Below are 12,119 nucleotides of genomic sequence, written 5' to 3'. Positions count from 1 at the left end.
AAGATTCAAAAGCACAATTAAAGTATTTATCTACAATAGCTCTCTTCTGGGCAACTCTTGTGATCGGTGTCAAACCTATTCTATTCAAATGTGGCACGAAGATAAGTAATCCCAAGCTCCAAATCCAACTGTTAGTTTTATCTCTCAACAACTTAATCAACAATGCCGCGTTCGTGACTCTGATGATGACAACAGCGGCGACGGAAGCTCTAACTATGGCTGTGGTTTAAATGCTTAAAACGTGTTGACTGGGCTTAGTTGTTGCGTCTTTCTTCTATCTCTTATTGCGTAAGTGTTGAACTTTCACATGATGCTGCTTGAGCAATTGTTTTCTTCCCAATTATCTGGCTACACTTTTGAATAAGTATGGAATAAATCATAGAGAAGGAAATAAATTACAAGATATGGCACACTTAGGTATACCTTTTTTTATAGGTTTAAAGCGATATCATCTTATTTTCGAAGATTGGATTAAACATGCACAACTTTAGCTGTACACTTTGTGAATATCAATCTATCTAAAACTATAATTATACTCCTATTATCTTTGTAGCATTAAAGCCGCATCATTATTTAATTATGATTTTCCTACGATACGTAAATCCTGATCAACTCTCAATTCAAGCATGATCATCCCCCAACCTCTATTATACCCTCTATAACCACACCAACATTTACGATGCAACAATAGCAACAACTTTTGGAAAAACTGGCTGGAATCTTTTGCGAAAATGCGAGTCTGCAATCACACAAAACTGAAGTGGCGCGAAAATTGAAGCCACAGTTGCATCAGCAGTGCGCTAGCGTGCGGTTTTGCTTCAGTTTGAAAAGGCTTATAAAAAAATAAACAGAAGACAGCTCAATAAGTGAAGAGAAATCAACGGAGCAAGTTTAAAAAGTTAGAAATAAACAAATAATGATATATATAAAATTTTGATTTAAAAAATACAATTAAAATTAAATATACAATTAAAATTATATATAAAATTAAATATATATATAAAATCGTTGAATTTCTTGTAAATTAATAAGAGAATTTAATAAAATCTCTTAAAAATCGGTGAAGTTTGAGTTGGTTCATTTTAATTTGAAATAACTTTTAATTTTGCACCGCGAAATACATAATATCGAGAGTTTATTGAATTTTGCAAGTATACAAGGCCACACTTGGAAAACATATATTATATAAAAAACCGGTGAAAAATAAAGTACCAAAGTACCTTTAATGATGAGAAGACCTACAAGAGGCAGCAGCTTTTTATTGCTGGTAAGTTTGCCAAAATGATTAATAACAAATAATTACGCATATGAAAAGTACAACAATATCACGAATTTAAAATATTATTTGAAAGAAAGGACAGCTGAGCGCTAGCACATGTACAACAAGTAAGAAAGAAAGAGATTCGCGCTTTTCAACTTTTAATACAAGCTAAACAATTATTGTTAAAGTATACAATATACTGAAAAATTCTAAGCTATACATATACTTCTACATTCAAAGTATATATGTAAATAATCAAATAATTGAGTCTTTAACTATAATAAAATATTGCTATTAGATTTGCTCAATTTTTAAAAATCGAAGATAAACTTGAAGTGCGCTCGACAAAAACAAGGTTTGTCAATCAAATTGTAGCTATATCTCGTATTGATCTAGTTAATACGGACAGACAGATAGATCGACGGTTATATAGGTTACAAACATATATCGAATATCGGAACCGGGCCGGCTTCTTCCGCTTGTTTCATGCATTTATTGTTGGCACACATTTATTCCTTTCTTCCCTATGGGAAGCGGGTATTAAAACAAAACACATATGTACATTGCGGTCTCGATAATAACATCTTTGGAAGCTGCATATTTTGTTATATAATTTCGTTAAATGCACACATTTTTTAATTGTATATCTAGGATAATTCCGTTTTCATGTTCAGTCGCATACTCTATACCCTATCTTGAGTTATGAGTCCAGCTTTGAATACATTTGTTAATGTAAATTTTGTAAGTTATTTCGGAAGATTATCTACATATGAACATGTATTCACCATTTGCTATAAATAATACTAGTACCGGATATATTGTCTGCTAGGATATGGAAGCAAACATTGCCACTGTCATTTAAATTCATTGCGTAATTAAATTAATTAGCACGATTTTACGTGCATACAACTATAAACAATAATCCTCCATTCAAGCTTGGCCAATATTGCATAACCAGAAGCAATGTCAATGGCGTAATTACATAAGCAATGTGTTAGCAATGAATGCTGGCTAATATGACCAGTCCTGAATATTAGAGAGTAAGTTTAACGACCATTATCAACGTTGTTGCAGTGAAAGTAGACACAGCTAGACTGTTGCAGACACGGATTGGTCCCGACGCAAGGGAACCGGTCGCGCAGCTTTGCAGCCTATTGCAACGCTGCAACGAAACGGGTTTTGTGCATCTCATTCAGGTGTCGAGGGGGCATTCGTTACCAGTAGGCTTTATCCAAATGAGGAACCACGGAGAGTGAAAGTTAGCGAGAAGGTTCGCAGGTGGGCAGATAACTCATTTGTTTTATGAATACTAATCAAGTGGAAGCGTTGCTGCATACTCAAATTGTGTATTGTATTTAATTATGTGTAGTTTTAATACTCGCTGTAATTAGGTTAAAAATGTATTATAATCTAATCAACTATTAAGCGCATTATTTCTCTCTGAATATATAAACTTCTTCGTCCGAATTTTCTTATTAAACATCAACGCACAACCCGATCAGCAACTGTTATAATTTTCATTCATTCACCTTAAATTATTTTCGGGGATCAGATCCCAGACGTCTGAAATATTGCTGTCGCTGAGCACGTGCCGTTGATTTCAAGCTCCAACATGTTTCTCAAGCTGCGGTTGATTTTTAGGTAACTCTGAGTTCGCTTCTTATCTCATCTTTTGGGTGCCGAGTGCTTTTTTTTCAACGACCATGAAACAATTGCGACCTACGAACAACGTTCGTGAGAGAGAAAAACTAATTGTAGGTTGCTATTTCGCTTTAGTGTTCTCCAGCATTTGGAAGAAAGATGCTTCACCGACTTTATAATATTTTTAACTGCTGATGTTTTTAGACCTAGCGCAGATTATTTAGTGTATTAAAACAATTTATACAACTATTACTAAAAAAAATATACAAAATGTTCTACCGTTTATGTATTTTTTAAGATGCTGTTTTTGAATCTAGCAGTATCAATCAATGCTTCGGATAATTGGCAACAATTACCTACCCTGGATACATTTGCCAGCTATGAGGTAAGTCATTTCATTACAGTTTATCACAGTTGTGTCTAATGCTATGTGAAGTTGTATTTTAGTGAATTATAATTAGTTGATTGCAAAAAAGTTTAGGAACTTGTTTATCAAATAATAGAACTCGCATAATTAAAAAAAAACAAAGTCTTTCCGCAATTTGAGATAGTTTGAGGGGGAATTTCGGAATACCCAAGACGAAGAATGTTACCATAGAAGAGTGAACTATGAGTATTAATATGTGAATATGTTGAACATTGGCTTGCTGCATATGATAGATTACATAATTATAGGATAAACACATATTACCACTTTGAACCAATAAACTATTGTGGTTTTTCTCTTATATATTCTTAGGACATGCAACGCTACTTCGATCAACGAAGATTGCACAGCACTCGACAGATTAAGAATCCCACCGGTGACAGTTACTTGGCTGCTTTTAATCAATATAATGAGCAACCAGAGACGTCCAACCCTGCAACTCATCTGCGTACCAAACGAGAAGAGCGTCAACTGCCGACTGCACCTCGCATGCTGCGTTTCCAACTAAGCGATGCAGTGGAGCCAAGTAATGAATTAAAGCAGCTTCTGCGAATGTATCGCGACAGTGCGCCCAATAAAACAACTGTGGCAAGTGAAGTAACCAAATCATCGTCAAAGAACTCGAAGACAGGAAAGTCACATCGATCGCGACGATCGACAGTGAATCAACAACCTGCCAATTTTAAGGTGCAAATGATTCCCTTTGAAGCGTCCGATGCTCGCGAACCGGATACGATTACAGCCAAGCTTATATCGCGGGCCAGAGCCTTGGATCTGCAAAGAGAACCAGTTTTGATCAATCAGCCCATTCATAAGACAACTACTAAGACGCCAAAAGCTTCGGATCAATCGACAAGGTCGCGAGCACGCCAAAATAAACGTTCAAAGCGCTCAGCATCTTTGCACGTGGTGAAGTTCGAGCTGGCTGATGCCAAGACTGCCTTGCCAGACTCTTTGCAACGCTCTGGTAAGCAGTTGTTGACTATGGAGACGCTAACGCCAGTGAAGTACAATAGAACAGAAGATGCAACCAATCGAGTCAAGAGCATGGACGATAACATGGTGCTGACTGGAGAAACTGCATCCGAAACCAAACGCATGTTTGTCTATAAAGATGCACCACATGCCAAGACTAAAAAATCGATAACACTTCCGCATGAGGTGCAAAAGGTCATTACGCATTTGATTAAGGATGGTCACGGGGGCAAGGCTTATATAAAGTATTTAAATCCCCAAAATAGCAACTATGAACACCTAAAGGCAAAGTCGGTTTCTTACGTCCACAAGCCAGCTATAAAATTGGTACCCGCAAAGTCCATCGAGCCGGTTCAAGTTCATATTCAACCTGTTCCCGTCGTGGAGGAACTTCGTTATGTCTACAAGCCAACTTTTAACAAAGTTTATCCTATTACACCAACCATTAACCAGCCAATTGTTGTACAAGAAACAGCAGCTCCAGTCCAGAATGTTGAGGAGGTTCATCATACTTACAGTGCGCAATTGGCACCTGCTCAAGCAATTGCCGATGAAGCTACAGCTGTGGTCCATCCTTATGTGGCAACAAGCTTTGCCGAACCTCAGTTTCACCCTTCAAAGCCTGATCCTCTGCAGACGGAGCTGACGCAACAGGATACCCTCTATGAACACAGACCTATAGAGCAATACAATTATGAGACTCAAGCTGCGCCACAGCAACTGATCAAGATTGAATATCACGCTCCTGTTGACAGTATTAACGATCATTACAAACAGATGCCTGAATTCCGGGAACTATCAACTCTTATTGGAAAGTCACCTGATGATCAAATCCATGGACTTACCTACTTATTGGCCAAAGATATGCAAGCCAAGTTGCAACGCCAGCCCAAGCTTGTTAAATTTCAAGATCGTCCGCAGGATAGCACAGCGCCTATACTATTTCATCCACAGCAAATTCCCCAACAATCAGACAAAATAAATACTCCTAATACACCAGATCATGGAACATTAGGCGTGCAGCCAGGTCGATTAATTGGCATGGCGAAAACTAAGCAATATGTGCCCATTGTGGAGCCTGGCAACAATGATGTTGTGGAATTACCTGTTGTTCCTAGCAGTGCCTCACCAAAGGTGCCCACGCCCAACTCTTACATAGACTTTCAGCCCGGTCATGGACTCTCAAATGGCTACGATGGAGCTCAAGATGAACAACCTTTGACCACCTTAAAACATATAGGCCATCATTCATCTGTACCCACTGTTTTAAAGGAAGAGACGGTTTTCAAAAATCTTCACTATGCGCCCATCCATAACGATAAATCGGTGAGTATTTAGAACATTGAGAAGTTATTAAAAATATCATACTTTTCCTGGCTGACTTAATGACTAAGTAAGGGATTTACTAAATAACTATCATACAATATGTTGATAGTGAGCCAACACTATTTGATCGTTTTTAAACTTCTTATCATGTTACATCACTAATTAAAATTAGTATGGCAAGAATCTTCTCAGCAGCAAATGTTTTGTTGTACTCACCTTGTGTCCATATCAGATGACGTAAAACACATCTATGCACTTAACGATATTTTTTTGAATTTCACACGACATTTAAAGCTCATTGAATTCAAACAAACTTTACCATTTTGATTCTTTACGAGTACGAAGCTAAGAATCAAATTAAAAAAACAGTGCAACACCTAGACCGCATAAAATATATTTATTATCTTCCTCTCAGAGATGAATTCGATCACTTCAAATGAGCAGAAGATTCTGGGCTTTGCAAGTAAATATCAATTAAAAGCGTGAACGTTGAAAATGTGCTCACTACAAGGTTAGTGGCGAATGCATGTTGACCATTATTATTCGTTCAGTTATTAGATGAGGCTTAATTAAAAGGCTTATTATAGGCATAGGTAACATATTACTACATTATTTCAAATCCATATATTTACCTAACAGAAAATATATATTAATAAAACTACATAATCAGGAAGGGCATTAATTTGTATGCATTCGAACTTACAGATGTTACTTAATATTATATAATGTAAGCCAGAGCAGGTGTATATGTGGAATAAAAGCTAAACAAAATTCTTATTAAATAAAAAAAGTATGAAAACTATTTAAAAACACGGCGAAAAAACGCTTCAGTAAAACACACGATCACGTAAAAAGCGGCGAGTACCCAAAGCAGAAATTAGAAATTTAGATAACATTTTGTATATTCTCTATGCGAGACTTCTTTCTAATTCAATGGGAAGGAAGTCTGAATGCAATTAAATTACAATTAATCTGAATTTATGAAGAAATATCGAACAAAAATATTGTCATTTTATTTACGTTATATCTGCAAAGGTAATACAAAACAAAAACTTTTCACTTCACTTCGGGACATGCCATCTGGTAGACAAACTGCACTAGAGTTCTAGTCGGGCGTCCAGTCATGTAGCTGGCAGTCAGGTATGGGACTAAGCCGTAGGTGGTCAGCAAGCCAGTTCCGCGCGTGTCAATATGAGCCCAATCCGCGCAAGGAACCAACTCATGGAGGATGGCAGCGGCTAGACAAGAACTTGCTTCACCACGACCATCGTTGCTCAGATCATATCCAGTCTCGTCTGTAACTTGCTTCTTGTAATACTGCCACAGTGGCATGCGCCAGACGCGATCACCAGTCAGGGAGCCAGCTCGCTGGAATTGCTTCCAGATGTAGTGAGAGTTGGAGAAGATGCCGGAGGCGCCACCTCCGTAGGCTTTCTTGACTCCCATGCCCAAGGTAGCGACATCCACCACTAGGCGGGGCTTGTATGTTGTCTGGCCGTAGAGCAGTGGGTCGGCCATAACCACGACACCGGCCTTGTCAACATCGCGAATTGCCATGGATCTGGCATTCAGCAATGTAACCACATCACCGGGCTTCGCAGACATGCCCGATGGCATATTCTCGCACAGGGGGATAACACAAGTCACATTAATGGGCAGCGAGAGGGCCGCAACGCAACGCATCATGCCAATGATTGCGGCAGCCGCCGACATGCTTCCACGGTACTCATCCATGCCCTCGCAGGGACGGAGATTGATGCCACCCGAGTTGAAGGTAATGCCCTTGCCGACAAACAGTATGGGCTTGTCCTCGGGCGCAGTACCGCAGTAGCTGATCTCGAGCAGAACGGGCGGTTCGCAGCTGCCCTTGGCGATCATGAGGAAGGCATGCATGCGCTGCATTTCGATCCAATCCATCGTCCGGACCTCTACCGTAATTCCGCAGGGACAAAGTGCATCCACTGTCGCCTGAGCGAACATCGTAGGTGTCATGCAGTTGGCCGGTGCATCTGAGAGTCGCCTCGCTAGATTTTGAGATTCCGCCTTGAAGATGCCTCGCGTCCAACCATCCATATCTGGGGAGTCATAAAGCTCGAGTCTTGGTACCACAAGACGATTTTTCTTCGCCAAGTTATCGGTAAATCTCCAAACGCCCAGAGATGATCCTTCAGCCGCCTGTTCAGCGTAATCCATAGCATCGACGGAGATTGTGTGGCAGCCCTGCAATTGCAATGATCGGGCACCCACTCCAGCTGCAACACGTACATTCTCCATTCCCTCGTCTAGCATCTCCAGCTCATTGAAGCCAATTCCCTCGATTCCCACTCCCACAACGGCCACCGAGCTAAAGTCCGGATCCACGTTGTTAAACACACGTCCACGACCCAAGCGTCCATCGATTTGAGTCTCACAGACAAGCTGCCTTAATTTTCCACCAACGCGATCGTTGATCTTCTCAGCGGACGCAGTAAATTTAGGCTCCTTGTCGCCTTCCTTCATATAAATGCCCAACACAAGACCCTTGCCACCGCCACCAGAACTTTCAGCACCACAGGCAAATCGTACATTCGTCAATCTAACCATGCGGGTCAGGTCCAGAACATTACGGACGGTGTTGCGTCGCATATGCTTCATTTTGATTTAATTATTTAGAAACTATGAATTTTGATTTGAAAGCAATATGTAAAATCAAAGATTTTTTTTCTAGTAACAAAAAATATTGAAATGTTCGGTACAATTTTCACAACTATAAATTTTGGTTTTTTACTTTTTACGAACTCTCTGTTCTGTGCTGGTCTGCAACTAAAACAATTGTATTAGCTCTAGCACTCTAGCCCCAGAGTACAAAAGTTTTGATGAATAAATCAATGATGTTATGATAGGAAATTTTTTATGAAATTTTTAGTACAAATGACTTCTGACAAGTACGACTGCAATTTTCTTTTCTAAGTTATAATTTCTAATACTAACCATTGTAATATGTATAAGTAACCGAATTTTTAGACTCGCTGCCCAAACGGCAGAAGGGTATTTAAACTATTTGCCTATACAATTTAGCTAAGTCCGAAAGGCTGTCGTTCTGTCCCTATGAACACCTACATCTCAGAGACTATAAGAGATATATAAATTAATATTGTTGAGTGCAGATCATATTTATTTCGAATCAAATCAAAGTGGAGGCTTAATTTTAAAGATAGATTTTTGGTAAATACAATTACGATCAAATAAAAATTATAGAATTATTTTTTATATTTATCCGTATGTTAATTTAATATATTTTAAGAATAATACCGCATTTTGTTTTTATTGAAAATGAGTTACGGGCTTTCTTTATATGGTAGTTTATGTTTGAATGTCGATGTGTTTTATTTCTAGGGCTCTTTTGATAGAATAAGATTAGCCTTTTCATACATTTTTTAGAGTTTTAAAAAAGTCTGTTAATTAATTAATTACATAATGAATTTATGCCTAAACTCTTACTATTCGGACTATACGTTAATTTTCATTCATCTATTTTCCCACCGACTGATACTGATTGTGTTAAAAAACAGCTATTAAAGCTATCAAAAATTGCAATTATAATTTTTAAATTTGCATTAATAATGATTCCCAGGAATTTCAAAGGTTTATTCATAAAATTTACATTTGAAACTTTTTCACTTAACACTGCCTTTGACATTTTAACTCAATATTGTCATTAACTAAAAAATAATTAACACAAAAAAATCAAACTCGCCAGTGAAATTGGGAAAAAAGTATGAATATAATATTCCTATTTATTGTTGTAAATTGTAAATATGCGTTGTCAGATTTTGCGCATATTAATTGTAAACGTACTCATCGCTAACATCGCTAAAATGCATTTAATCCCGGATTTATAATATATATTATAATAATAAAAAAATACCATGTCCATGTAACTTGTTTTTGGGAAAGTTTTTAACTTTTGACGTACTCGAGTTCGTTGATTTATACCTTTTGTTTGAAAAAAGCAGCCGATTTCCAGTTGTAACGGCCCGTCCTAGTGTGGACACAGCTGCCAACCCAAAGATGCTTGTGAAGCTTTAGTTTTACGATAAAACCCGCTCCTACATCACCCCCTCCCTCCCCCTGGTATGTCTGTCAATGAACTTATTTCACAACAGCTGCCGCTGATGCTAGTGTTGGGTGCAGAACACTGACTCGGCACATGACGTTTATCGCAAGAATCTTGTATCCTGGTGCTAACCAGATTGTAACGCGTGCGAACATGGCCAAATTTTCTGGCCATTTGTCATTTTATTGCGGTCCAAAACGGTTGGTAACGGTCCTTCAACTGGAACCTTGTGTGACCAGCAGCAGGTGCAGTACTTTCTGGAAACTAACTCACATATTTTAATTCATTTTTTTATGATCCCTTAGCTCGTTTCCAATTTTTTGCGCAAGTGTTGCGAAAATGTTACCAAGTCGAATGACTTTGATTTGAAGGCGATTTGAAAGGCCGGTTTATTTTAAAGATCTACCAAAACCAAATTGCGTAAATCTAAGCTGGCAACCCAAATAAAAGGGCCAAATCTGTATTAAAATGTTATTCCCAACACTTAACATTTTTTTATATGATTGAATTGAATTTCTTCTTTAATGTTTATGTAAGTACCAAAGATGTGAGCTCTTGCAGTACGCAGACAAAAGCTGGTTGGCATGCCAATTCATAATTTTTGTTGCATACTTTTAGGATGGTCCAACTCCATTTTCATAGCTGACTATGAATATACAACTAATTCCTTTGCTCGGCGAATATGTTTAATATTTTTGAAAAAAAAAAAATGAATTGTGTGAAAGTAGAAAATTATATTTTAGTTAAAAATGTTTTGTTTTTTATTTGAGAGTTATAAATTTAATGCCAGCAATCAAATAAGAAAGAAAATACGCTCGACTTTTAAGAAAGCCAATTATAATGAATCATGTTGAAAAAAATTGGAGTACTTGATTTGCTACATTTTAGCTGCTTTGATAAAAATTATATTTCAACTTAATTTTAACTTATTAACTTATCACGAAGTTTTGCAACATCTTTATTTAAATGCCATAAAGACCGCAATGGCTCCTCAACATGAAGGGAAAGTTGTGACAACTTGAAATGTACAACGAGAATCTCAGTTGAAAAGTGAAGTGAGCAGAGACACACACGTCTGCATCACCATATGTGTGTACGCAAAAACCCAAAAGAAACCCAACAGTCATGCTGTAGACTATTCACTCTAACTTGACGATGTCTTATGAAGGGGACACGCAATTATTATTCCCTCGATTCCATTGGTTCACGTAGTTTGTAGTGTGGAGTGTTTCTAGTGGTACGAAAGCAGTCATCAAATATTTGAATTAAAGTTATACAAAAAACATTTGTTGTTTCTGAATTTTGTGTGCATATTAAAAATGGGGAAAATAAGTATATTGAGTGTGTTCGAACTGTTAGATGTCCCAGCTACCCATTTTCAATAAAAGCAAGACAAAACAAATTAACATATCGAAATATATTGAAAAATACTAAATGCTATATTTGGTATATCGAATTTTCAAGCAAAATGTACCCTAAAGTACAATTTATACTAATTCGTCAAAAAAGCAATTAACACACTACAGTTGCTGTTAATATCATAAAGACTATAAATAATTTTTAGAAAATGAATTATATTAATTATCTTAAATTCTTTGTTTCCTTCGAAATCTACGGTACATTTTAAAAACAACACTATAAACTGTAGATTTATTGTTGATAATATTGTGAGTTTTCGCAAGTTCACAATATTGAACCAGCAAGCATACACAATTGAGATTATCCTTAGTGATGACTGTTGCATATATAAAAATATTCAATGTAGTCACATACACACATTTATAGCATAACACGAAGTTGACTTTAACGCCGTATGCTCTTCATTGCAGCTGCAGTATGCCTCAAAGTATGCGTTTGGCTATCGCATACGTGATTTCCATACCGGCAATGATTTTGGTCACAAGCAGAACAGAGACTCACATGGTGTGACACGCGGTCAATATCATATTTTATTGCCAGATGGACGCATCCAGAATGTAATTTACCATGCTGACGATACAGGCTTCCATGCGGACGTTAGTTTTGAGGGCGGAAAATCAAGACACTGAACGAGATCATCAAACATCGGGAAATGTGCAATCAATGATGCTTAAGATTTAGTTGTAGCTAAGTTAAGTGTTTTATATATTATAAGATGGTTTACTTCTAATTCTATCAATAAATAATTATTTTCCACATTATATTAATAATAGCTTTATTTACAATAAATAATGTATATTTCTTGTATACTTTCCTAAATTCCATTAAATTTTGTGTCTCTTTGGCATTTGATAAAAAGATTTGTTATAAATAAATGAAAAATAATGAACATATATTGAACATTAAGGTGATTTGTCATTATTTTTACTTTTAACCAAGCACATATGGTTTAATCCAAGAAGAAGACAAAACCA

The 12,119-nt window shown here is 37.1% G+C and overlaps 2 protein-coding genes across 2 annotated transcripts; one reads left to right on the top strand and one right to left on the bottom strand.

Moving 5' to 3' along the window:
* The first annotated feature begins 1,189 nt into the window (after positions 1-1,189).
* Positions 1,190-11,959, top strand: LOC132790703 (uncharacterized). Its single transcript, XM_060799337.1, has 4 exons — positions 1,190-1,267; positions 3,201-3,287; positions 3,642-5,630; positions 11,556-11,959. Exons 1-4 carry the CDS (start codon positions 1,226-1,228, stop codon positions 11,772-11,774), a joined length of 2,337 nt encoding a protein of 778 aa, XP_060655320.1. The 5' UTR covers positions 1,190-1,225; the 3' UTR covers positions 11,775-11,959.
* On the bottom strand, positions 6,608-8,445 carry LOC132790704 (cytosol aminopeptidase). The gene has a single exon (XM_060799339.1). The coding sequence runs from the start codon at positions 8,262-8,264 to the stop codon at positions 6,687-6,689; it is 1,578 nt and encodes a 525-aa protein (XP_060655322.1). The 5' UTR covers positions 8,265-8,445; the 3' UTR covers positions 6,608-6,686.
* Positions 11,960-12,119: the final 160 nt, after the last annotated feature.

This window comes from Drosophila nasuta, chromosome 3 (assembly GCF_023558535.2).
Source record: "Drosophila nasuta strain 15112-1781.00 chromosome 3, ASM2355853v1, whole genome shotgun sequence".
Classification (NCBI taxonomy): domain Eukaryota; kingdom Metazoa; phylum Arthropoda; class Insecta; order Diptera; family Drosophilidae; genus Drosophila; species Drosophila nasuta.
This window is presented reverse-complemented; position numbering and strand designations above follow the sequence as displayed.